We start from the raw sequence: 23,414 nt of genomic DNA on the forward strand, positions 1-23,414 counted from the left end.
CAGTGTTTCCACATTAATGGACCCGTGTCACACTAAGCTATGTTAGCCGCTCAGTTAGTGACAGCGACATTAGCACCAGCCACTGAAAATACAAAGTAAGCAGAAATGTTCGAGTCATATTCAAGATTCTTCAGTCTTCATTCCTTGGTGGTACTTGGAGGAAGACGTGCTGCAGTGTCTACCTGTCCAACATTTCAAGTGCTTGATTTGGCCTCAGTATAAATATTGAGATTTGTCCTGTGTATGGCCCCGCTGGGCCTCCGTAAGCAGCAGCACTGTGACGGCTCGCTACGTCCAAACAGAAAAAGGTCACGATCAGAAAGTGAAGAGCTCGATGTCCTCAGACATTCAAGAGGTTCTCAGTGAACGCTGGTCCGGTTCGATCCATGGAGACTCTGAGCCAATGTGCCAGAAAAGACGTGTTCACAACCTCAGTACAACTTACATCAGAACGTAAAGTGTTACGTACTTCTCCCGACTCCCAAAGTTAGAACAGACATTCACAAGTTTCAGAGTTTCACGTGGACGCAACAACTCAAAGCACACGTCGACAGATGAAAGCCAATTTTATTGATCAAGTAACATAAATAGGACAAATGTTTCACTGTACATACAACCTGGAAAGTAAAAATAAATAGTGTCACAGCAATAAATTAAAAGCATGAAATGGACCAAGAGACTGTTAGCGTGGAGTCAGTGAGATGAGACGCTGAGTCGTGTTCGTCTCCAAGGACGACAGTGCAGTTCGATGGCTATTTACACACACCTTTATTTTACACACGGGTTTTCATATTCAGTACCCGACGTTTCGTTTCGCGCTCGTCAATGTCAGTTCACGCTCGTCAGTGTCAGTTCACGCTCGTCAGCGTCAGTTCACGCTCGTCAATGTCAGTTCACGCTCGTCAATGTCAGTTCACATTCGTCTTTTTACAACTTCAGCAACAGTTTAAAAAACTAAGAAAAGCAAAAAGAAGCGGCTGATTATATAACTTTGAGTTACATGTTACAACAGCATCGTCACAGCTATCAACGCTTCTTTAATACGTGTTCAGTATCAAATACTTCAGTCAGGTTACAAAAATATCACAGACTCTTTTTTTAATGAGCATCTTCAGTTCCCACAACACCGAGATGTCAGTGAACGCAGCAGCTCTCAACCCAAACAAACAGAACAAGTCGACCTTTGACCCCGTTGGCAACAAGCGTCTGATCTCAACTGAACTATTGTCACGTTGTTTTTTGTCTTTGGCGTCCTTCAGGTTTTCGGAAACAGATGTTTGCTCAATAATCTCGCTCAGTTTCTCTTCTGGAGCTATCGATTTTCAGCAGATGAAACCTTGTTGTGAGCGGCCTCGACCACACCGACCGTCCGATCTCGAAATCTGTCCGCGATCGTCTAAAGACCTTAAACACAGAAACTCCCCTGAGCTCGGCTGTGATGTCACAGCCTCTGCGCCTTTTTTGGTTCGTTCTCCAAATTGGCCTCATTTCATCCCACCAGGAGCGTTTCGGTAATGTTTCGGGAACGTTTCAGGAGCGTTTTTTACTCCAGACTTTGTTAACTTGCTCAGATTTGGTCATTGTCAGGAGTTACGTAGTTAAACCGTTTCTTTTGTCTGTTCTATGATCTGGAGTCTGCACAGGATGTTTTATTTTGAAAACTGACCGGCTTGCGTTAGGGTTAATCTTTCTTGTCATCGGGAACACGCATGACGAGCCGTGCGCGGCGGAGTTTTGGGACTTCCTGTGCAGCCAGCGGAAATCCGAGCCGACTTCCTTCATTGTTTCTGGAGTTGGGAGCCAGTTTACAAAGATAACGAGAAGCCACGACGCTATCAGGTGACGGCCGATGTGGTCGTCTCTTTTCCTCTCCACACGCATGGCTGCAACCAAAGCCCGCTCAGACGTGATTGGTCGATGCTACTCGGACTACAAACAGAAACAGAAGTGATGCTAAAACCCGGTCCCTCTCCGACAAGTTGTTTCTGGAGATATATCAACTGATTTGTTAAGTTCTGTCGACGATGTTGTTAAAACTAAAGTGACATGTTGGGATGTCTGAGCTCACTGTGGTTCCTCCTGATGTTCTGACTGTGATGAGGATTCATGGATCAGGTTCTCGTCAGATCACGTGATCACCACGTCAGGTCAAATTGACACGCCTGTGCTCAGCTCTGGACTGTCAGGTTGAGAGCTGCTGAGCTGAACCTCCGATCCCGTGAGCTCTCCTGCAGTTTTATCTTTTCGTGTGCGTGCAATCACGGACGGAGCGCCGACAGCAGGCGCTCAGCTGGAGGTCAACCAACATCATCAGGACACGGACACTGCGGGTTCTCCGGCGTGTATCCACCGACCCACACGGATGACCCGGTGGATACAGCTTTCATAGTTCAGCTCCATGTCCGCACACACACACACACACACACACACACACACACACACACACACACACACACACACACACACACACACAGCAGAACATGACAAAAATGAAAACGAGCAACAGAAACTGATGTAAACATTATTTCAGGGAGACAAACACCTGAGACTACTCTGCCGTCGCCACGTCGCTTCCCGATGATGCCGCTGCCAGCCGGCTTGGTTTCCTGTTCCTGTCACCATGGCAACTTCGAAAGTTGCCGGGTAGAAATGAGGAACTGAAGATTTCTCCTCCAATCAGAAGAAACGACTTCCGGCTGGCAGACGTCAACAGGACTGAAGCGACGTGACGTCTGATTGGACATCAGAGCTGCGGCACTTTCTGTCTTTGAGGTCAGCTGTAACAGTTAGCTTAGCTTTAGCTTCTAGTTCTTGACTCCTGGTGCTGGTCCATTAAACCCAGCTTACAGCAGGATGGACCGGTAGCTAACCGACAATACCCAACATGTAAATCTGACGCTAACCCTAAGACCAGACCGAGAAGTTCATGTTTCTCAAACTTTGCTGAAAACGTGGAAATCTGACAAACGAGGAGTTTGTTTTCTTTGACCTGGAAGCTAATGCTGAGGCAATCAGACCCAGATCTAATATTTTGTTTTCACGGTTATCTTCAAAACACTCGGAGCTACGCTAGCAGTTCCCCTCTGCTTCCAGTCTTTGTGCTAAGCTAGGCTAAATGCACGGTGGACGTCTGCCCTCTGAAATGTGACGAACAAAGTTTCATTTGGATTCAGTCTGATGTGAGTGCTGAGGCTTCAGCTGCTCTAACTCAGTAGAAACATCTTCGTACCAAAGCAAATCTCGTATAATTCTACAGCAGACCGACGACCAGTTTGAGAAGCACTAGATGTTGCTGCTGTTCATGACGCAGGTTGATGTACAATAAGTTACTGGACACGCACACAGACAGTGCACACTTAAAAACACACAAACGGAAACATTTTCCCTTGAGAGTCCTGACAGCTTCAGGCCGTCCAGACGAAAAGCGCTGCTCTTCTGCGTCTACCCGAGCTCAAACTACTCGTCTACTGCTGCTGCTGGAAGCGTCGAAGCGTCTTCACAAAGTGAATCAAGAGTTTTGATTGCTAAACCTACACAGACACAAACATCCCGTTCCCTTTGTCAGCTGTTCATGATTTAAGGTAGTCCGGCTGAAATCAAAACCAGGAAAACAAGCGGCGCCGTGCTGTTCACCGGTCCAACTGAAGCCAAGAATGAACGCTCGTCTGAGACCGGGGTGGAAATCTGCTGAGATCATTGGCTACAGTCCTGCAACGGATAACATCGTCCAAAAGTCCAGACAGCTCTAACACCATGCAGCGAAAGCTTGGCAGGTAAAAGAAATCAAACAAACTTTCAGGTGACGTGTCGAAGATACCGGCGAAATCCACAGAAAGACAGAAACGGTGAACAGAGAAGGGAGACTGCGTCTGCGTAAGCAAGGCTTCTACCACTAAGAGAGCTGGCGGTTGGCGACTTATTTAGCACTCCGGTGTCGGAGGTCGGCGGCTGCAGCGTCCGGCTGTGTCAGCATCAGCTCTGACCCCTCAACAGGTCGAGTCCCGGCGACCCGTGGTGGGATCAGGAGTCAAGACACGAGTGCGAACAAACGAAATCCAGCCCAGGCACGAATTTTTAAACCCCGCCCCCACCCCGAGAAAAAACAAAATGAAAAACTTTTGGCTTTGTGGTTATGTACAGTGACTTCCTGCGGAGACAGTTTGATGTCCATCAGGACTGGATGTTGGCGACCCGGCGCCGGCGTCTAAGGTCAGGGTCAAGTCTTCGAGCTGGGAGGGGGGTGGAGCTACCCATGTCAGTCTATGTGTGTGTGTGTAGTGATTCTCCAGTCAGCTTATTGTTGGTACTGTTGTGTGTGGGTGTGGACTCTCAACTAGCTCCGCCCCCTCCCTCTAGCTTCGCCCCGAGCTACTGGTGGACCTCGTTGGCGATCAGACTGTCCTCCCCTGACTGAAAATCCGCCTCGTTGATGCTGTTCCCTCCGTTCAACATCTCCTCGTCCTGGGACGACCCTCGGTCCTCCTCGCCGCTGCCACCGCCCGGCTCGTCCGAGTTTGGGTCCTGGAGCACCTGGGCGATGTACATCTGCTGCTGCTGCTGGTGCTGCTGCTGCTGCTAGTGGACCACACAAAGCACAACACACAGGTTCACCAGCAGGGGGCGACAAAATCCTGAACAGCAGCTACGCTCTGTCAGAGAGCTACAGCTGGTTTGTAGTCGGTAAATATATACGTATCAAGAAGTGAAGAGGATCAGATCCACTCACCTGAGATTTGGTTTTGGGGGAGGACGAGGGACGAGCTGGACGGCCGTTCTCGACGGCGTCCACGTCGTTCTCCTTGGTGTCGATCTAAGACAGACAGAGACGCAGCGTGAGGCAGCGAGCTGAACATCAACACGGACGTCTCATGAAAACGCTGCTGTACCTTGTAGTTGTGAGCGCTGAGATACTTGAAGTGTCCGAAGCAGACGTGAGACAGACAGACCACGATGGTGACGATCAGCACCACCAGAGTGAACATGGAAGTCGGCGTCTCGAAACCTGACAGCACATCAACAGTTAGACACCAGACACCGCCATGATTCATTCTCCACGTCTTTCAATCTGGATTTCAAATCATTCACAGAAATCTTTGAGTTTTAAACATTCAGTCAGAGGATCCAAACTCTTCCCTCGCTCAGTACGAACATTTGGTACAGATGAAATATAAAAGTTCATCACACTTTGAATAAATAAAGAATGGAGATATGATGGAAGCAACCTGAGAATCACCTTCTATATGAAGATATACCTGCGGGTTCCTAAACAAGGCCGTCCTACCTGAGCATGAAGCTCACAGTGGTGAGACAGTCAGCTTTACAGTGAGTGATGCATGATGAGCTGTATCAGTCCTATGTCACACCTGAGCAGGGCACGCCTGTACAAACATCCCCATAGTCCAGAACAGGTCAACATGTTGCAGCAACATTAAAAGAGAAACCTGAACTTCGTTCACCGAGCATCGAACACGTGGCTTAAAAGTCAGAGAGTCATCGGTTAGAAGGTCTACAGGTATTTACATCCTTCCAGAGTCACACTGAGGGAACATTCAGAACCATCAGACCGGACACACCGGACCGGATCAGTACAGAGGTTTGAGAAACAAAAATAAAACTTGATTTGAACATAAAAGCTCTCTCAGCTGTTTAAAACTGTCCTGTAGTTATCTGATAAGGAGCACACACTGACTGGATCATATCGGTGCTGCTGGTTGGTTGATTGTCCAGCAGGGGGGCGGGGCTTACCTGTGCGTACGGTGGAGAAGAAGAGCAGCCAGAAGAGGCAGAGGATGGGCGCGGCCACCACCTGCGTGACGGCTCCTGAGTGGATCTTCTTGTCCAGTTTGGAGGGCAGGTAGGCGTAGTACATGTTGTATCGGTCCACCAGGTGTTTCAGCAGCATGTACATCAGACCTGCAGGAGGACAGGTGAGTCAGACCTGGACCTCAGAACCTGATCCAGACTGTGACTGGACCTGGACCTGACTTAAAACTGAAGCAGTGCATTGTGGGTATGTGACACTGACCAAAGGGGACGATGATTGGACAGGTGATACTGTAGGCCATCACCACGGTGAAGACGTTCATCATCCAGGCGTACGCCGCTCCAAACTGAAACTCATAGGCCTGATGCTGCAGAGACAAACACAAGACGGACCTGATGATCCAGTGTCCAAATGATGGACGAGGAGTCCACAAGTAGACAGAGTCTGCCGTCTTCAGGGGTTATTACAAACCGTCCTCTGAGGCAGAGTCCGTCCTCTGATCCAGAGTCCGTCCTCCGGGTCAGAGTCTGTCCTCTGATCCAGAGTCCGTCCTCCCGGTCAGAGTCCGTCCTCTGATCCAGAGTCCGTCCTCCCGGTCAGAGTCCGTCCTCTGATTCAGAGTCTGTCCTCTGATCCAGAGTCCGTCCTCCCGGTCAGAGTCCGTCCTCTGATTCAGAGTCCGTCCTCTGATTCAGAGTCCGTCCGTCCTCACCCTCTTGACGTTGCGGCGGTCGGCGGCAGAGCGAGCCAGGCAGAGTCGGATCATGTACATGAGCAGACCGGGGATCCTCAGCAGGTCCATGGCGTTCCCGATGAATGCGGAGGCGATGACGTAGTTAACAAAGAACGCTCCGTTATCCGGCAGGAAGACGCACCTGAAGTGGACGCAGAAACGTGGTTAGAGAAACGTCTCACTGATCAAACTTTATCGATACTCATGACAAGCTCTTTCAAAATAAGAGCACATAAACAGATCCCCATCACTGATGGAAGTCTGGGCCATCTGTATTATTTTAATGTGAAAAGCAAACAGCAGGATATAAATGTACTTACTCAAATCTGACTTTGGCATCAGCCAGGAACTTCTTATCAAAGAGCCAGCGGAAGAAGACATCCAGGCTGGAAACAGAGAGACAGGCGTTCAGAGGGGCGCAGAGGTCAGGAGGTCACACAGGGACCGAGCCTGAGGTTTTCTTACCTGCTGAGTCCGAGAGACGGCAGCAGCAGAACCATGAAGATCAGGAAGGTGTAACATTTATGCATCGTGGTCCGGTTTTCTCCAGACCTGCAGACAGAGACACACCGTCCAATCAACATCCACCCTCACATGACTTTCAGACGCTAAAGTCGGATCGGCCATGTTGAACCGCCATGTTTCCACAGGAGCTCAGAACAGAAAAACCAAACTCGATATCTGAGACCTGACCTTGTCTCGGCAGACTTGGACTCATTTCAGTGTCTTTAATGACTTGAGCCTTTACTTGGACCACAAGTACTGATGGGGTATTGTAGTACTAATGAAGAGGAGGGTGAGGAGGCAGTGGTACCTGGTCCAGTGTGCCTCGAAGAAGGCAGAGTAGTAGACGATGGTGGGCAGCAGAGCGGAGAAAGCCCAGAGCAGCAGAGTCGGGAAGAACTGTGTGACGATGGGATTCTGTCCAAAAGAACCAACAGAGTCAGACCCAGATCACTGCAGAGCTCTTTCAACAAAGGGTTCTCATGGTTTCTTACGTTGAGATACTCGACAGGCTTGGTGACGTTGAACTTGTCCATGGTGGAAATGATGATGGCGGGCGTGGTGAGGAAGAAGAGCAGGATGAAGAGGATGCAGTTGATGATGAAGCAGCGGATCCACCAGGAGATCCCGCCCAGCGACAGGTGTTCCCTGCAGGAAGGAAAAAAAGAGCCATCAGCTGAGGGTGACGGGTGCATTTGTTTGGGGTCTGATGGGGTCTTAGGTGGGTGGAGCTTGTGGACATACCAGCGGACATTCTGTGGGTCGGGAGCGTACGAAACACTCCAGTTGTGAACGTGAAGAACTTCGCTGAACTGAGAGGTTTGCGGCTCCTGACGGCACCGACAACCCTGAACCTGACAGGCGTTAAAGTCCTTCAAAATACTGTGAAACAGAGGGGCGGAGTCAGACACAGGAGGCGGAGTCAGAGCAGTATAAAGACACAATAACATCAAATCTGTGTTTGCTTTGGTGGGAGGGGCCAGGCACAGGCGTGGTCAGATAAGGGGCGTGGTTGTATAATGTCATATAAGGGGTGTGGTCAGGCACTAATGTGGGTGTAGTTGGATAAGGGGTGGGGTCACTTGATAGGCGTGGTCAGATACGAGGGGGCGGGGTCCGACTGTGGCTCACATGGCAGTCATGGCCTCATTCTGGAAGGTGACGAAGGCCATGCCCAGTGGTTTGGTGTGGACCTTCTCCTTCTCCTTCCTGTACTCCTCCTTCAGCTTGGCCTCCCTCTTGGTGTAGTAGCTGACCGCCTCCTCCTGCTCGACAAATGGAGGCTGCTAAATCACTGCTAACACGCCAACATGCTGACATATTATACCCTAGAGTTAGAACCGTTCACACCTGGTGTTAACCTGAGTCCTGTGTGATTGGACATCTCTAACTTCAAGCTGACTAGTAACCACACCAGACATCAGCAGACTCGCTCTTTAAACATCAAGTTCAGCTACTGGTGAAAAACCACGAACGTGTTTATTTGTATAAAGAGCAGGCAGTGACGCCGATGTCCGCTGTGATCGTGTCGCCATGGTAACTCCAGGTGTGAACAGGCCCTCCATGAGAACAGAGAGGTTAGCAGTTAGCATTAGCGGTACCTCCTCACAGCCGGTGATGGCGCAGCAACAGAGGTGTCCACAAGGTTTCGGGTTGATCATGGTGGGAACGTGTTCCTTCGCCATCAGATCCGTGAAGAACTTCTTACTGCGCTCGGTCTTCTTCCTGAAACACACGATGTTGTGGAGAAACTGCTGATCAGTGGCACCAGATCAGGAGGGAAGAAAGTGTTCAGGAGCCTCTGATCTCTTAAGCTGTAAGATCTACTGATGCTTGATCAACGACAATCAGACAGACGTCCATTAGTGACAGATAAATAAAAAAATAAAACTCTGGTCAGCAGAGTGTTGAAACACCTGCTGTCCTCAAACAACTACGACTGGCGAGGACTGCGTGTAACCTAAAGAAAGAAACTTCCTTAACACACAAACACACGTCTGACTGTGATTCAGTTTCTCTGGAATGTATCCAACAGCAGGTGTATCCCAGCATGCATCTGGACCCCGACCGTTTCTCACCTCTCAGCGTTCAGAGCCATCAGTTTGGCCACGTTGTAGCAGATCCGAGCCTCGAGCACCGTGCAGTTCTCGTACGCCTGCCTGAAGAACAATGAAAACATGTGGATGACATCGACATCGGCTCACGGGAAAAATCAGACTGAGGTGGTTCAGTTATTCTGAATATCAGACTGAGGTGGTTCAGTTATTCTGAATATCAGACTGAGGTGGTTCAGTTATTCTGAATATCAGCACGCTGAGATTATCTGCAGTCTTCAGGAGGTTTTTTAAAGGTAGAGAGGGACGCCCCTGCTCTGGTAGGAACTGGTACTGCATGCAGTTTAACAACATCAATACATAAATAACTCATCCAATGAAACAAATACATAAAACTCAAAAAGAAGTCACTATGTAATCAGATTACTCTGAACATGAGTTTGTAGGTTTAAACCAGCATCACGTTAATAAAGTTTTTAGACAGAAGAAGACATGGACTTACTCAAAGTGCTGTTTGATCTGAGACTCCTCGGCGTATTTTGAGATGCCGTTAATGAATAAAGTGCGCTTCACCTGCAAGACACAGAAGAGGGATTAAACGACATAACATATTTTGTGATCAGCTGTTCAGATGAACACAGATTCAGGGTCAGCAGAAACCTACGGAGCCCCGGAGAGGCCAAAACACATTACTCCATCGAGCGTCATTCAGGTGAAAGCATCAAAGCTGATGTCACAGACGCCATGTTTACCAGGTCGTCCTCCTTGTAGTGCATCTTGGACGTGTGTCTCCTCATGCTGTAGACGGTCAGGAGGAGATACATGAAAGCAAACGAAGTGTGCAGCCACAGCAGGTTCGTCCTGGACACAAAGAAGACAACACCTCGTTTACACTCAAACACACCCAGCACACTCCAAACCAGGCTAACACTTTCCCCCTGCTTCCAGTCTTTGTGCTAAGCTAGGCTAACTACGTGCAGACGTTTACAGAGATGTGATGATGGACTCACCCAGACTTCAGGTTGGCTATCGTGGTGCGTCCGAAGCTGTAGGCGTTGTTTTCTGGAAAAAACACGAGCAGAGGAGGTTAGCACCAGGAAACACCTGCAGTCGACCTACAGACAACCTGCAGTCGACCTACAGACAACCTACAGACAGCCTGCAGTCGACCTACAGTTGACCTACAGACAACCTGCAGTCGACCTACAGACAACCTGCAGTCGACCTACAGTCGACCTACAGACAACCTGCAGATGACCTACAGACAACCTGCAGTCGACCTACAGACAACCTGCAGTCGACCTACAGTTGACCTACAGACAACCTGCAGTCGACCTACAGACAACCTGCAGTCGATCTACAGACAACCTACAGACAACCTGCAGTCGACCTACAGACAACCTGCAGACGACCTGCAGACGACCTGCAGACGACCTACAGACAACCTGCAGTCGACCTACAGACGACCTGCAGACGACCTGCAGACGACCTGCAGACAACCTGCAGTCGACCTACAGACGACCTACAGACGACCTGCAGTCGACCTACAGACAACCTGCAGACAACCTGCAGTCGACCTACAGACGACCTACAGACAACCTGCAGTCGACCTACAGACAACCTACAGACAACCTACAGTCAACCTACAGACAACCTGCAGACAACCTGCAGACGACCTACAGACAACCTACAGACAACCTGCAGTCAACCTACAGACAACCTGCAGACGACCTACAATCGACCTACAGACAACCTGCAGACGACCTACAGACAACCTGCAGTCGACCTGCAGTCGACCTACAGACGACCTACAGACAACCTACAGTCGACCTACAGACAACCTGCAGTCGACCTACAATCGACCTACAGACAAACTGCAGTAGACCTACAAATAATCTGCAGTCGACCTACAGACCTACAAAATATTAAATGTATTGATCCCTATACATCAGCTGTCACAGACCTACAGATCCACAGACCTACACATCCACAGAACCTCAGATCCACAGATCCACAGACCTACAGATCCACAGACCTACAGATCTACACATCCACAGAACCACAGATCCACAGACCTACAGACAACCTACTGTCAACCTGCAGACCTACAAAATATTACTTATCAAATAAAAAGTATTGATCCCTATACACCGATCAGCTGTCACAGACCTACAGATCCACAGACCTACAGATCCACAGACCCACAGACCTACAGATCTACACATCCACAGATCCACAGACCTACACACCTACAGACCTACAGATCTACACATCCACAGACCTACAGACCTACAGACCTTCTTCTGGTTACCTTCTTTAGAAGGAGGTCCAGGCGCTCCTTGGTTCAGGAAAGCATCTTTACTGATAATTCTGACTAAAATCAACCAGACACACAAAACTGTGAGACAGAGTCCAGAACCAGACCCTGGAGTCCAGAGACCAGAGACAAGACCCTGGAGTCCAGAGACCAGAGTTAAGAGACCAGATCCTGGAGTCCAGAGACCAGAGTCCAGAGACCACAGTCCAGAATCTGGTTGTGGGTCACTTTCTTTGTACTAGGTTTTTGGGGGCGTTCTCACCCAGCAGGTCTCCGGAGAAGTTGACGGGCAGGACGATGCCGACAGAGAGGACGCCGACGACGACCAGCAGGCCGATGATGTGACGCTGGAAGGACAGATAGTGAACAGCATCCTCGCCACACTTCTCCCTGATCTCTTCGTCCCTGCAGGAGGAAGAGGAGCAGTTCTGATTGGACCAAACAGTGAGAGCAGAACACGACCACTTTGAACCAGAACCAAGACGGTCGGAGGACGATGAGCAGATACTCACTTAATTCTGAAGATGGCCGTCAGCCACGAGCAGAAGCCCTGAAACACAAACATTACACACTGTTACACACACACACACACACACACACACACACACGATGATGATGATGATGATGATGGTGATGATGATGATGAAGGTGTCCTCACGTTGTCTCTCTGGTCAAAGTCGACGGAGCTGGAGACGGAGGTGAGGCGTTCGTATCGATCTGGCGACTCAGAGTGCATCGCCGAGGCAACGCTGTGGAGACACACAGGAAGGAGTCAGCTGACTGTTAGCTGTTAGCACGTAGCCACTGTGGGACACTTAGCACATGCTAAACACAGGGGGCGCTAACAGGAAGTCCACCATGACTCCCTCTGTTAGAAACAGTTTCTACGGTGACAGACTGATCTGAAGACCTCCACACAAACAGGACGGAGGCTCCACATCCAGCGAGCGCGGCAGCCGGCGGCGTGCTGTGGAGTTAGCTAACGAGCTTGCTAGCACGTCACAGGGTTTCCGACACACTGAGCTACAAACACATCCTGTTACCTTTTGACCGGCTCATAGTTATCTCTGTCACGTCTCCGGCTGAGCCAACGGTAAGAAGGGAAACAAGGGAGTTAGCATCGCAGCTGTTAGCATCGCAGCTGTTAGCATCGCAGCTGTTAGCACATTTACAACAGAGTGATCCAAAGACACCCTTCAAACACACACACACACACACACACACACACACACACACGTCAGTAATCATGGTGTATGGGGGGTGACTGGTGCCACCTGTCACAGTTAAGAAGCAGTGTTGTCGGTTGTTACGGCCCTGTGAACTGCCCCGCTGAAACGATTAGTTAATTAATGAATTAGTTGATTGACAGAAATCTGTTCTGATAATTTATTGAATATTTAAACTGACAACCAAAACAAAAGAAACTATTTGACCAAAGGTAAAAACACCTGACCAACAAGCATAAACAAAGATATCCACCCTTCATAAGCCCCGCCCCTTTTCCCTCCATGCTACAGCTAAGGTGACCGAGGTTTGCTCGGCTGTGATTGGAGTGCACTCAAAAGGGGCGGGGCTTATGAAGGGTGGACTATGTCTTAGACTAGATTTTGACTCGTGGCCCCTCTACAGGACCGGGGCCCCTCTACAGGATTGGGGCCCCTCTACAGGACCGGGGGAGCCAAAAAAGTTGATGTTACGCTTGTAGCTAATGTGTGACACTAATAACCGCCCATACAGAAACACAGACTGAAAAGAAGAAGAAGAGTGTTAGTGCACCAATCAGAGAGCAGAATCCTGTTAATGAAACCAGAGCAGGAGGAGGAGGAGGAGGAGGAGGAGGAAGATGTTAGCTCACAAAACAAACATGGAGGAAGCGGCCACATACTATTCTCGCTCCTCCGGGTCGCTGAAACGTTTCTTCAGTCTTCAAGATGGAAACAGAAAAAAACAGAGCTGCTGAAAGAGAGCACGAGAACACGCCCACACCACGGCGGGCCGCTGTCCTCCCAGCCAATCAAACCACACCTCCGGCTGTGGCTGCAACAAGCTCATTACTGCCCCCAGAGGCCACAGCAGGGTAGGAACCTTCACCCTAACAGACACCAGGAGGCAATATATCTGAGATCTGCCCCTGTGAAGCTCCAGCTCTGATCTCAGACATTATAATGGGTCGGATCAGACAGGAAGTGGGCGTTCCTGTAACTTCCTCTCCGGACAGCTCAACCTGACACAAACGTCTCTCCTCACCTCACACAGGCCGACGGCCACGTTGGCTCCACCTGATGACATCACAGTGATGATGACATGAGCAGGAGTTAAAGGTGTGTTTACCTGTCGGCGTCGGTGACCAGCGCCAGGCGGCCGTAGTCCCATGCCACTTTCCGCAGGATGGAGAAGACGAAGAGCAGCACCTGAAGAAGAAGAGAGGAGGACTTCCTGTCAGGTGATGTCACAGGCAGCAGCTCCCACAATGCAATGCGTTCCCTTCAAACCCAGCCGGACTCTGGTGTGCAGCACATTTGTGTGTGTGTGTCAGCTGAGCTGAGCTGTACTGAGCACGTGCAGTGGCGACTCACCAGGAAGCACATGAAGTCGAGGGCGAGCACGGTGGGCACGCCTCCGAACGGCAGCCCCTGCAGCACCGTGCTCCGGATGCGAGCCGAGTAGCAGTACGCTTTGGACTCGCTGTGGGCGGAGCAGTTGTCCTGACCGCTGCACGCCTGGCCGCTGCCGCCATATATCACCATGGTAACGATCAGCACTTTGAGCATGCTCACTGCGGCATCCTGGCAGAGTACCTGAGGGAGACATGATCAGCAGGTTTAGTGCAAACCCCCTTTGCCCCTTGATGCCCAAAGTGTTTTTTGTTTTGTTTTGTATGTGTGTGTGAAAGTCTGTCTGTGTGGCCCCAAATAATAATTTAGATCGTTGTGTAGGTGTGCCCTGACGTGCCCCTGCTGCCCTGACGTGCCCCTCTCTGCCCTGACGTGCCCCTCTCTGCCCTGACGTGCCCCTCTCTGCCCTGACGTGCCTCTCTCTGCCCTGACGTGCCCCTGCTGCCCTGACGTGCCCCTGCTGCCCTGACGTGCCCCTCTCTGCCCTGACGTGCCCCTGCTGCCCTGACGTGCCCCTGCTGCCCTGACGTGCCCCTGCTGCCCTGACGTGCCCCTCTCTGCCCTGACGTGCCCTCACTGAGACGGTCACTGCTAGTCTAGAAACCGAACACTGGAGGGAGGACTTACACGGGACTCACACCGAACGCGGATCAGCCGCGGAACGGAAGCGGAGAGAGCCGGCCGTATTCACGCGAGATCACGAGATCACGCGAGAATCCTGGACATACGAGACCCCGCGATAAACAGTGTATAAAAAAACAACAACAACAAACAGCTGACTTTGCTTCTCCGACGTGGAGGAGATTATAAAAAGCATCTGTTGTGTCATAAATGATTGTGTGTTGTTCCACTTCAACAATTAGTCTCTCGTTGAGACCCTTTGATCGATCTTTGATCACCTGGTGCCACCGGTCATGACGTAACGTTGATGTGAAGTTGTAAAAAGCTACATGAACTGAGTATTGTGTTTTATTTTGAAAGGGGGCAGAAGTTTATTATGTTGATTCTGTGTCGGATTTCCTGTCTGGTGCGCAGTGCTCTGTTGAAATTTACGAGGTTCAGCCGCGGCTCGCGGAAGAAATAGAAATCCTGCGGAAAGCTCGCACCGTGGCGCGGAGAGCCGCTTCTGGGACGCTTCTGATCCGCGTCTGATCCGCGCCCGGTGTGAGTCTCATTGACTAGACTGGATTCTATTTGCTACGGTGACCGCGGCGGTGCCGTTCCGCGTCCGGTGTGAGTTGGCCTTTAACCATCTGAGGACGGACTGGGCGCCCCAAAAGTCAAAAGTCTACAGTTTTAAATGTCTGTGAATATCTCTGAAACAGTTTATGACAGAGAGACGTGTTTGTTTTAGTGTTTTCCTGAGATTCAGCTGAAGATGGAGATGTGCGGTTTGTGTCTGTCTGACACCAATCGAAAAATAGATGTTCGGCAGACTACATACGCAGTCGACGAATGGACAACCGTTACTAGGCAGACTAGGACAGGTTCAACTTCCTGCACTCCTCCACTCTTTGCTTTGCTAAGTGGCATGTCTGAGGCAAAAACACATGGCACCTTTTTTTATTGAACAGGCATTATTTTATTGTTCTTCACATGTTTGGTTGAAAACTACACATGTATGTCAGGCAGCGTTCACGGTTTGAGGTGTGATTTGAGTCAGCAGCTAGACAACAAGAAAGAACTTCCTGTTGCAGCTCGTGATTGACGGTACGAGTTTGAAATCAAAGAGCTTTTATTCTGAAATCATGACGTCATGATGACCTCATATCCTGACAGCATCATTCATCTGTCCACTTCCTGTTTTCAGAATAAAAGTCGTGTGACGTGCATCGATCTGATGAATGTAACGCGTCCTGTGTGTCCAGTCCTCCCATCATGCACCTTGTTTGTTTTAGCTGAGATCAATTAATGAACCGGATGAAGCAGAACATGTGACGTCTTCTGCTGTGTGTGTGTGTGTGTGTGTGTGTGTGTCGTTCTCTGAACACGATGTAACTGACTTCTTATCAGCCGCCTGCACGCCCCTGGACCTAACGCACACATGAAGTCACCTGATTGGACAGTTTTGTGTGATGTCATCATGTTTTAATTTAAAGGGCCAGTTCAGAGGGACTAATGACTTCACGTGGCTCCTCATTGGACGACAGAGAGTCGAATGGACGGATCGTGACCAACGTTTTTAAGGAGTGCCGTCGAATAACAAAATAAAGAACTAAATATAAAAGGTGAAATAAAATTCTTAGTTCTTCCTGCTGACAGACAGACAATCTGCATTAATAACTTCCAGAAGTCAGTGAAGGCAGCATTGCTTTACAGTCCGCTGTCAAGTGTCAGATTTCAAAGCTTCGACTACAAATAACAACTTTCACCGTGTGAACGCTCAGCTCACGTCTAAATGAGGCGGAAACTGACCAACACTTCAATTATTGGTTCAATCGATTAATTCACTGCGGTAAAACAGAGAATGATAAGATTAATTCATCAAATGATCAAAACAGGCAGAAAGGAGGCTTATAAACAGGATTATTATTATTCATCAGTTCCTGATCAATTGATACGTCAACAGTCCACAATGTTTGATTATGAAACTTAAACGTGTCGCTCATCTGAACAGAAACACAATAATAATACTCACTAAAGACAGCAAACAACCACAAAGAGACATAACAACTACAGACAGAAAACAACAACAAAGAGACACGAAACAACAACAAAGAGAAACGAAACAACAACAACAAAGAGACATGAAACAACAACAAAGAGACATGAAACAACCACAAAGAGACATGAAACAACCACAAAGAGACAGAAGACAACCACAAAGAGACAAAACAACTACAAACAGACAGAAAACAACCACAAAGAGACATGAAACAACCACAAAGAGACAGAAAACAACCACAAAGAGACATGAAACAACCACAAAGAGACAGAAAACAACAACAACAAAGAGACATGAAACAACAACAAAGAGACAGAAAAGTGTACAGTTTAAGTTCACAAAGTCTGGCGGACTAAACGCTGCTGAAACGCTCCCAGTGGGTTTGAAGTCGCGTGCAGGTCGGACCAAAACCACGGCGTGTACGCGACGTGCCAGTGACGTGTGCAGTGAGGTTTTGGCGTAAGGCAGAGTAGTTGAGGGCAGATCCACTGAGCTTTCAGCACATCGTCAGAACTAAACAAATATAACACTGCGTATTGTTCGATTATATATTATATAATATATATTTGTACATATATGTATACAGTGGTTAAATTGGCTTTTATAAGGAGAGGGAGCCCTTCTTGACAGTGGTCAATATCTCTCAAAACATTTGTATTTACCTCGCACCATCGGTTTAATACATATTTTATCAATTTATAACGTACTTATTTATATCTCACATCAATCATCACTTATTGAGCCTACATTTCACCATCAATCTACAATGCAATTTGTAAAACGTATTCACAATATACACCATCAATTCACATATTAACAATATTTATTCACATCCCATCAATCTCATACCATGAATCTACTTCAAATCAATTGTATTCTAAACTTTTTTTTACATGTCACAACATCATACCAAATGTCAGCAGTCGCCAGTCATTACAATTAATTCACAAGTTTCCAAATAGGACTGAGGTCTCTCTTCTGCCTTTCCTGTCTCTGTCTACATGCTATATGGTCTGCTGACCTCCGGGTCAGAACCCACTTCTTAACATGCTTGGTTGGGTTCCACATGTCTAGTGGTGGACCCACTAGTTTTATAAACATCAAACAAGACAGACTGCCTAAGCCTCCATTCACAGAGCTATGTACACCTTTCATCATGTGTCCTGAAGTAGGCTACCTCTACCTGTCCATGAGAAGAGTCAACAAACCTGCACAAACTCATTTCACATTTGCAGAAATACTGTGGCAAGCTCTCGTGGAAGCATGCAGGGAGAGACAGATTTTTATTTCACAACTCAGGTAGTGCCACCATTCGCACATTTCAATTTTTTATTTATTTATTTATTTGGTGGTCTATGCCTTTACAAATCAATCACATTGAATGTATGGATCCATTGTTGGTTTACAGTTTGAAAGTGAGCATAGCATAAGATGGTTCACCCAGGAACATTATGATATTAAGTTATCAAATATTCAAATAAGTGATGCTCTCCTGACTTTAAACCGGTTGTTTTTAGATCTACGATGCAAGGCGGTATCTATTTCTTTCAGTTTAATTCAAATATTATTTCTAGTGGAGTGATAATTATTCAGTGAGCAGTATCTATTTTTTCATGTTCATAATCAGAACAAGTTGAAGTGAACAGAGCGGTCCTGTCTAATAATCAATGAAAGCTGACGTAGCATTAGCTTCTGAACAGTTTATAACTGACACTTTAAAAAATTAAGGTGAACAAACACATTTAGTTTCAGTAAGTTAACAATCACCTGAACATTTTGTTGTGACAGTACGTCACTCACCTGAAGTTTCCCGCTGTCCAGCAGCACCGCGTGGTAAGAAGGTTGACTGCGGACTGGAGTTTCACTGATTCAGGTTTTATATCAGTGAAAACACGGACTGGAGTTTCACTGATTCAGGTTTTATATCAGTGAAAACACGGACTGGAGTTTCACTGATTCAGGTTTTATATCAGTGAAAACACGGACTGGAGTTTTATTGATTCAGGTTTTATATCAGTGAAAACACGGACTGGAGTTTGGAGGGTGGGGGGCGCGGGGCGGGTGGGGGGGGGGGGGGGGGGGGGGGTAGGTGAGGTGAGCAGTAGGGGAGGGGTGGGTGAACGGAGTAGTATAGGGGGTAGTACAAGACATGCCTAAATATATACAGATATGTACAAAATATATATGACACACACAGCCTAAATATATAAAAGGGGGGGGTTTTAGTGTGAGAGAAATGAGGGTATATACACACACGGACTGAAATTATACATGGAATAGGGTAGGGCAAATATTATATAGGTATATAAGTGATACAACACCGGAAAATAGATACGGGGTAGGTAGGTGTAACAAATATATCACACACACACACGCACAGGCGACACGTGCACACACAAGGGCAAACAAACGGCAGGGCGCTGAAATATATACAGTATATGTTAGCACATATATAGACACCACCGGGCGCTGAAATATATATATATAGAGAGTTTTATAATATATATAATATGAGATCTAGCTACGCTAGGGGTGAGGAGGGTCTGTAGTATAGGTAGATCTATACACCCGATCGGTATCGTGATCGTATCGGTACTAGTCGGGCATCTCCGTCTCTAAGGGCCTCTACCCCCCTCTCTGTCAGTGTAAAGGTTGCATGCGGTCGTCTATCGGTAACTTCTTATCTCTCCATCGATCGAGTCTCTCCCCGCCGTCTCTCTCTCCCCCCTCTCTCTATACCCCCCCCCGGCCTGTCCCTATCTACCTCTCTGTACCCCTCTTCCACCCGGCCTGCCCCTCTCTCCCTCTTCGGTCCCCCTATCTTATACTCTCTCTACTATTATCTTTCTCCTCTCATATCTTATAAAATCCTCTCTATCTCCTCTCTTTGTGTCTCTCGACTCCTCTCTCTATCCTCTCTCATCTCCTATCGTTGTGTCTCTATATCTCGTCTCTCTTCTCTCTCTCTATCTTCGCCTCATCTCTCTCTCTCTCTTTCCGGGCCTGGGGGTGTCTTCTCTCTTGTCCCTATCTGTTCTAGCTTTCCGGCCTTGTGTGTGTGTGTGTGTGGTGTGTGTGTGGTGGTGTGTGTGTCTCAGTTGTTCCTCGCGTCTCTCTTTCCGGCTGTGGGTCGCTTCTCTCTATCGTCTCTTTGTCCGCTATTCTCTCTTTTCCGCCTGTGTGTGTCTCTCTCATTTTCCCTCGATGTCTCTCTTTCCGGCCTGTGTGTGGCTCTCTATTTTGGGCCCTCTCTGTCCGCTCTTTCCGCCTGTGTCTATTCTATTTGTCCATCTCTGTCTCTCTTGCCGCTGTGTGTCTCTCTTTGGCCCTTATGTCGCTCTTTCCGGCCTGTGTGTCTCTCTTTTTTGTTCCCCGCTGTCTCTCTTTCCGGCCTGTTTGTCTCTCTTTTTCCCTATAGTTCTCTTCCTTTTTCCGGCCTGTGTGGTATCTCTTTGTCCCTCTGTCTCCTCTTTCAGGCCTGTGTGGTCGCTCTTTGTCCCTCGGTCTCTTTTCCGGCCTGTGTGTCTCTCTTTGTCCCCTCGGTATCTCTTCCCGCTGTTGTGTCCTATTTGTCCCCTCTCTGTCTCTCTTTCCCGGCCTGTGTGTCTCTATCTTTGTCCCTCGTGTCTCTTTTCCGGCCTGTGTGTCTCTCTTTGTCCCTCTGTCTCTCTTTAGGCCTGTGTGTATATCATTTTGTCCTCTGTATATATTTCAGGCCTGTGTGGATAATATTTGTACATCTATGATAGCTATTTCCAGGCCCTGTGTGGTAAATATTGGTACATATGTATATATTTCCGGCTGTGGTATATATTTGGAACATACGTATATATTTCCGCCTGTGGTGGGTATAGACCTCCGGTCAGACCCCTTCTTAACATGCTTGAGGTTGGGTTTTCCACAATGATCCTATTGGTGGACCCACTAGTTTTTAAACATCAAACAAGACGCTGCCTACGCCTCCATTCACGAGCTCTTTACAACACCTTTCACATGTGTCCGAAGTAGGCTAAACTCTACCTGTCCATGAGAAGAGTCACAAACCTGCACAAACTCGGTTCACATTTGCAGATACGTGGGCAAGTCTCGTGGGAAGCAGCAGGGAGAAGACAGATTTTTTATTTCACAACTCAGGTAGTGCAACCATCGCAACAGGGCATATTTTAGTTAGTTTATTAGTTGGGTGGTCTATGCCTGTAAACAATCAATCACTTGAATGTATAGATCCATTGTTGGGTTACAGGTTGAAAGTGACAGAGCATAAATGGTTCACCCAGGAACATTTATGAGTATTAAGTTTATCAAATATTCAAATAGTGATGCTCTCCTGACTGTAAACCGGTTGTTTTTAGAATCGACGTGGCAAGGCGGTATCGATTTTTTTCATTTAAATTCAAATATTATTTCTATGGAGTGATAATATTCATGAGCAGTTCTATTTTTCATGTTCATAATCAGAACAATTGAAGGAAAGAGCGGTCCTGTCGAATAATCAATGAAAGAGCTGACGGAGCATTAGCGTCTGAAAACAGTTATAACTGACACTTTAAAAATTAGGTGGAACAAACACAGTTAGATTTCATCTTAGTTAACAATCAACTGAGCATTTGTTGTTGACCGTACGTCATCACCTAAGTTTCCCGGCTGTCCACACACCAGCGGCGGTAAGAAGGTTTGATGCGACTGGATTCACTGATTCAAGGTTTATATCAGTGAAAACACGGACTGGAGTTTCACTGATTCAGGTTTTATATCAGTGAAAACCGGACTGGAGTTGTCACTATTCAGGTGTTATAATCAGTGGAAAACACGGACTGGAGTTTCACTGATTCAGGTTTTATCTCAGTGAAAACGGACTGATTCATTGATTCAGGTTTATAGCTGAACAGGAACTGGAAGTTTTCAATTGATCAGTTTTATATCGTGAAAACATGGACTGGAGTTTGGAGGGTGGGGGGCGCGGGGCGGGTGGGGGGGGGGGGGGGGGGGGGGGTAGGTGAGGTGAGCAGTAGGGGAGGGGTGGGTGAACGGAGTAGTATAGGGGGTAGTACAAGACATGCCTAAATATATACAGATATGTACAAAATATATATGACACACACAGCCTAAATATATAAAAGGGGGGGGTTTTAGTGTGAGAGAAATGAGGGTATATACACACACGGACTGAAATTATACATGGAATAGGGTAGGGCAAATATTATATAGGTATATAAGTGATACAACACCGGAAAATAGATACGGGGTAGGTAGGTGTAACAAATATATCACACACACACACGCACAGGCGACACGTGCACACACAAGGGCAAACAAACGGCAGGGCGCTGAAATATATACAGTATATGTTAGCACATATATAGACACCACCGGGCGCTGAAATATATATATATAGAGAGTTTTATAATATATATAATATGAGATCTAGCTACGCTAGGGGTGAGGAGGGTCTGTAGTATAGGTAGATCTATACACCCGATCGGTATCGTGATCGTATCGGTACTAGTCGGGCATCTCCGTCTCTAAGGGCCTCTACCCCCCTCTCTGTCAGTGTAAAGGTTGCATGCGGTCGTCTATCGGTAACTTCTTATCTCTCCATCGATCGAGTCTCTCCCCGCCGTCTCTCTCTCCCCCCTCTCTCTATACCCCCCCCCGGCCTGTCCCTATCTACCTCTCTGTACCCCTCTTCCACCCGGCCTGCCCCTCTCTCCCTCTTCGGTCCCCCTATCTTATACTCTCTCTACTATTATCTTTCTCCTCTCATATCTTATAAAATCCTCTCTATCTCCTCTCTTTGTGTCTCTCGACTCCTCTCTCTATCCTCTCTCATCTCCTATCGTTGTGTCTCTATATCTCGTCTCTCTTCTCTCTCTCTATCTTCGCCTCATCTCTCTCTCTCTCTTTCCGGGCCTGGGGGTGTCTTCTCTCTTGTCCCTATCTGTTCTAGCTTTCCGGCCTTGTGTGTGTGTGTGTGTGGTGTGTGTGTGGTGGTGTGTGTGTCTCAGTTGTTCCTCGCGTCTCTCTTTCCGGCTGTGGGTCGCTTCTCTCTATCGTCTCTTTGTCCGCTATTCTCTCTTTTCCGCCTGTGTGTGTCTCTCTCATTTTCCCTCGATGTCTCTCTTTCCGGCCTGTGTGTGGCTCTCTATTTTGGGCCCTCTCTGTCCGCTCTTTCCGCCTGTGTCTATTCTATTTGTCCATCTCTGTCTCTCTTGCCGCTGTGTGTCTCTCTTTGGCCCTTATGTCGCTCTTTCCGGCCTGTGTGTCTCTCTTTTTTGTTCCCCGCTGTCTCTCTTTCCGGCCTGTTTGTCTCTCTTTTTCCCTATAGTTCTCTTCCTTTTTCCGGCCTGTGTGGTATCTCTTTGTCCCTCTGTCTCCTCTTTCAGGCCTGTGTGGTCGCTCTTTGTCCCTCGGTCTCTTTTCCGGCCTGTGTGTCTCTCTTTGTCCCCTCGGTATCTCTTCCCGCTGTTGTGTCCTATTTGTCCCCTCTCTGTCTCTCTTTCCCGGCCTGTGTGTCTCTATCTTTGTCCCTCGTGTCTCTTTTCCGGCCTGTGTGTCTCTCTTTGTCCCTCTGTCTCTCTTTAGGCCTGTGTGTATATCATTTTGTCCTCTGTATATATTTCAGGCCTGTGTGGATAATATTTGTACATCTATGATAGCTATTTCCAGGCCCTGTGTGGTAAATATTGGTACATATGTATATATTTCCGGCCTGTGTTAATATATTTGGACATAGTATATATTTCCGGCCTGTGGTGGGTATAG

At 47.9% G+C, this 23,414-nt stretch overlaps 1 protein-coding gene across 3 annotated transcripts in view; it reads right to left on the bottom strand.

Moving 5' to 3' along the window:
- Window positions 1-547: 547 nt before the first annotated feature.
- Window positions 548-23,414, bottom strand: part of LOC104939522 (CSC1-like protein 2) — a 27,866-nt gene continuing 4,999 nt past the window's right edge. Inside the window, exons 2-24 of one of the 3 annotated variants that reach the window (XM_019260046.2) lie at window positions 13,949-14,170; window positions 13,704-13,783; window positions 13,258-13,296; window positions 12,031-12,121; window positions 11,885-11,922; window positions 11,635-11,777; window positions 10,066-10,117; window positions 9,808-9,916; window positions 9,558-9,628; window positions 9,080-9,160; window positions 8,603-8,726; window positions 8,133-8,266; window positions 7,746-7,883; window positions 7,496-7,649; window positions 7,312-7,418; window positions 6,963-7,049; window positions 6,818-6,883; window positions 6,477-6,639; window positions 6,026-6,131; window positions 5,746-5,913; window positions 4,887-5,002; window positions 4,727-4,810; window positions 548-4,572 (exon numbers count right to left, since the gene is read on the bottom strand). In XM_019260046.2, the coding sequence (XP_019115591.1) occupies window positions 4,369-4,572; window positions 4,727-4,810; window positions 4,887-5,002; window positions 5,746-5,913; window positions 6,026-6,131; window positions 6,477-6,639; window positions 6,818-6,883; window positions 6,963-7,049; window positions 7,312-7,418; window positions 7,496-7,649; window positions 7,746-7,883; window positions 8,133-8,266; window positions 8,603-8,726; window positions 9,080-9,160; window positions 9,558-9,628; window positions 9,808-9,916; window positions 10,066-10,117; window positions 11,635-11,777; window positions 11,885-11,922; window positions 12,031-12,121; window positions 13,258-13,296; window positions 13,704-13,783; window positions 13,949-14,143 (2,550 nt within the window). In that variant the 5' untranslated portion in view covers window positions 14,144-14,170 and the 3' untranslated portion in view covers window positions 548-4,368. Of the gene's footprint in view, window positions 4,576-4,726; window positions 4,811-4,886; window positions 5,003-5,745; window positions 5,914-6,025; window positions 6,132-6,476; window positions 6,640-6,817; window positions 6,884-6,962; window positions 7,050-7,311; window positions 7,419-7,495; window positions 7,650-7,745; window positions 7,884-8,132; window positions 8,267-8,602; window positions 8,727-9,079; window positions 9,161-9,557; window positions 9,629-9,807; window positions 9,917-10,065; window positions 10,118-11,634; window positions 11,778-11,884; window positions 11,923-12,030; window positions 12,122-13,257; window positions 13,297-13,703; window positions 13,784-13,948; window positions 14,171-23,414 lie in introns of all 3 variants that reach the window. The other 2 variants (XM_019260044.2, XM_010756070.3) reach the window with 2 other exon arrangements.

The sequence above is a fragment of the Larimichthys crocea genome, unplaced genomic scaffold (assembly GCF_000972845.2).
Source record: "Larimichthys crocea isolate SSNF unplaced genomic scaffold, L_crocea_2.0 scaffold532, whole genome shotgun sequence".
NCBI lineage: Eukaryota > Metazoa > Chordata > Actinopteri > Sciaenidae > Larimichthys > Larimichthys crocea.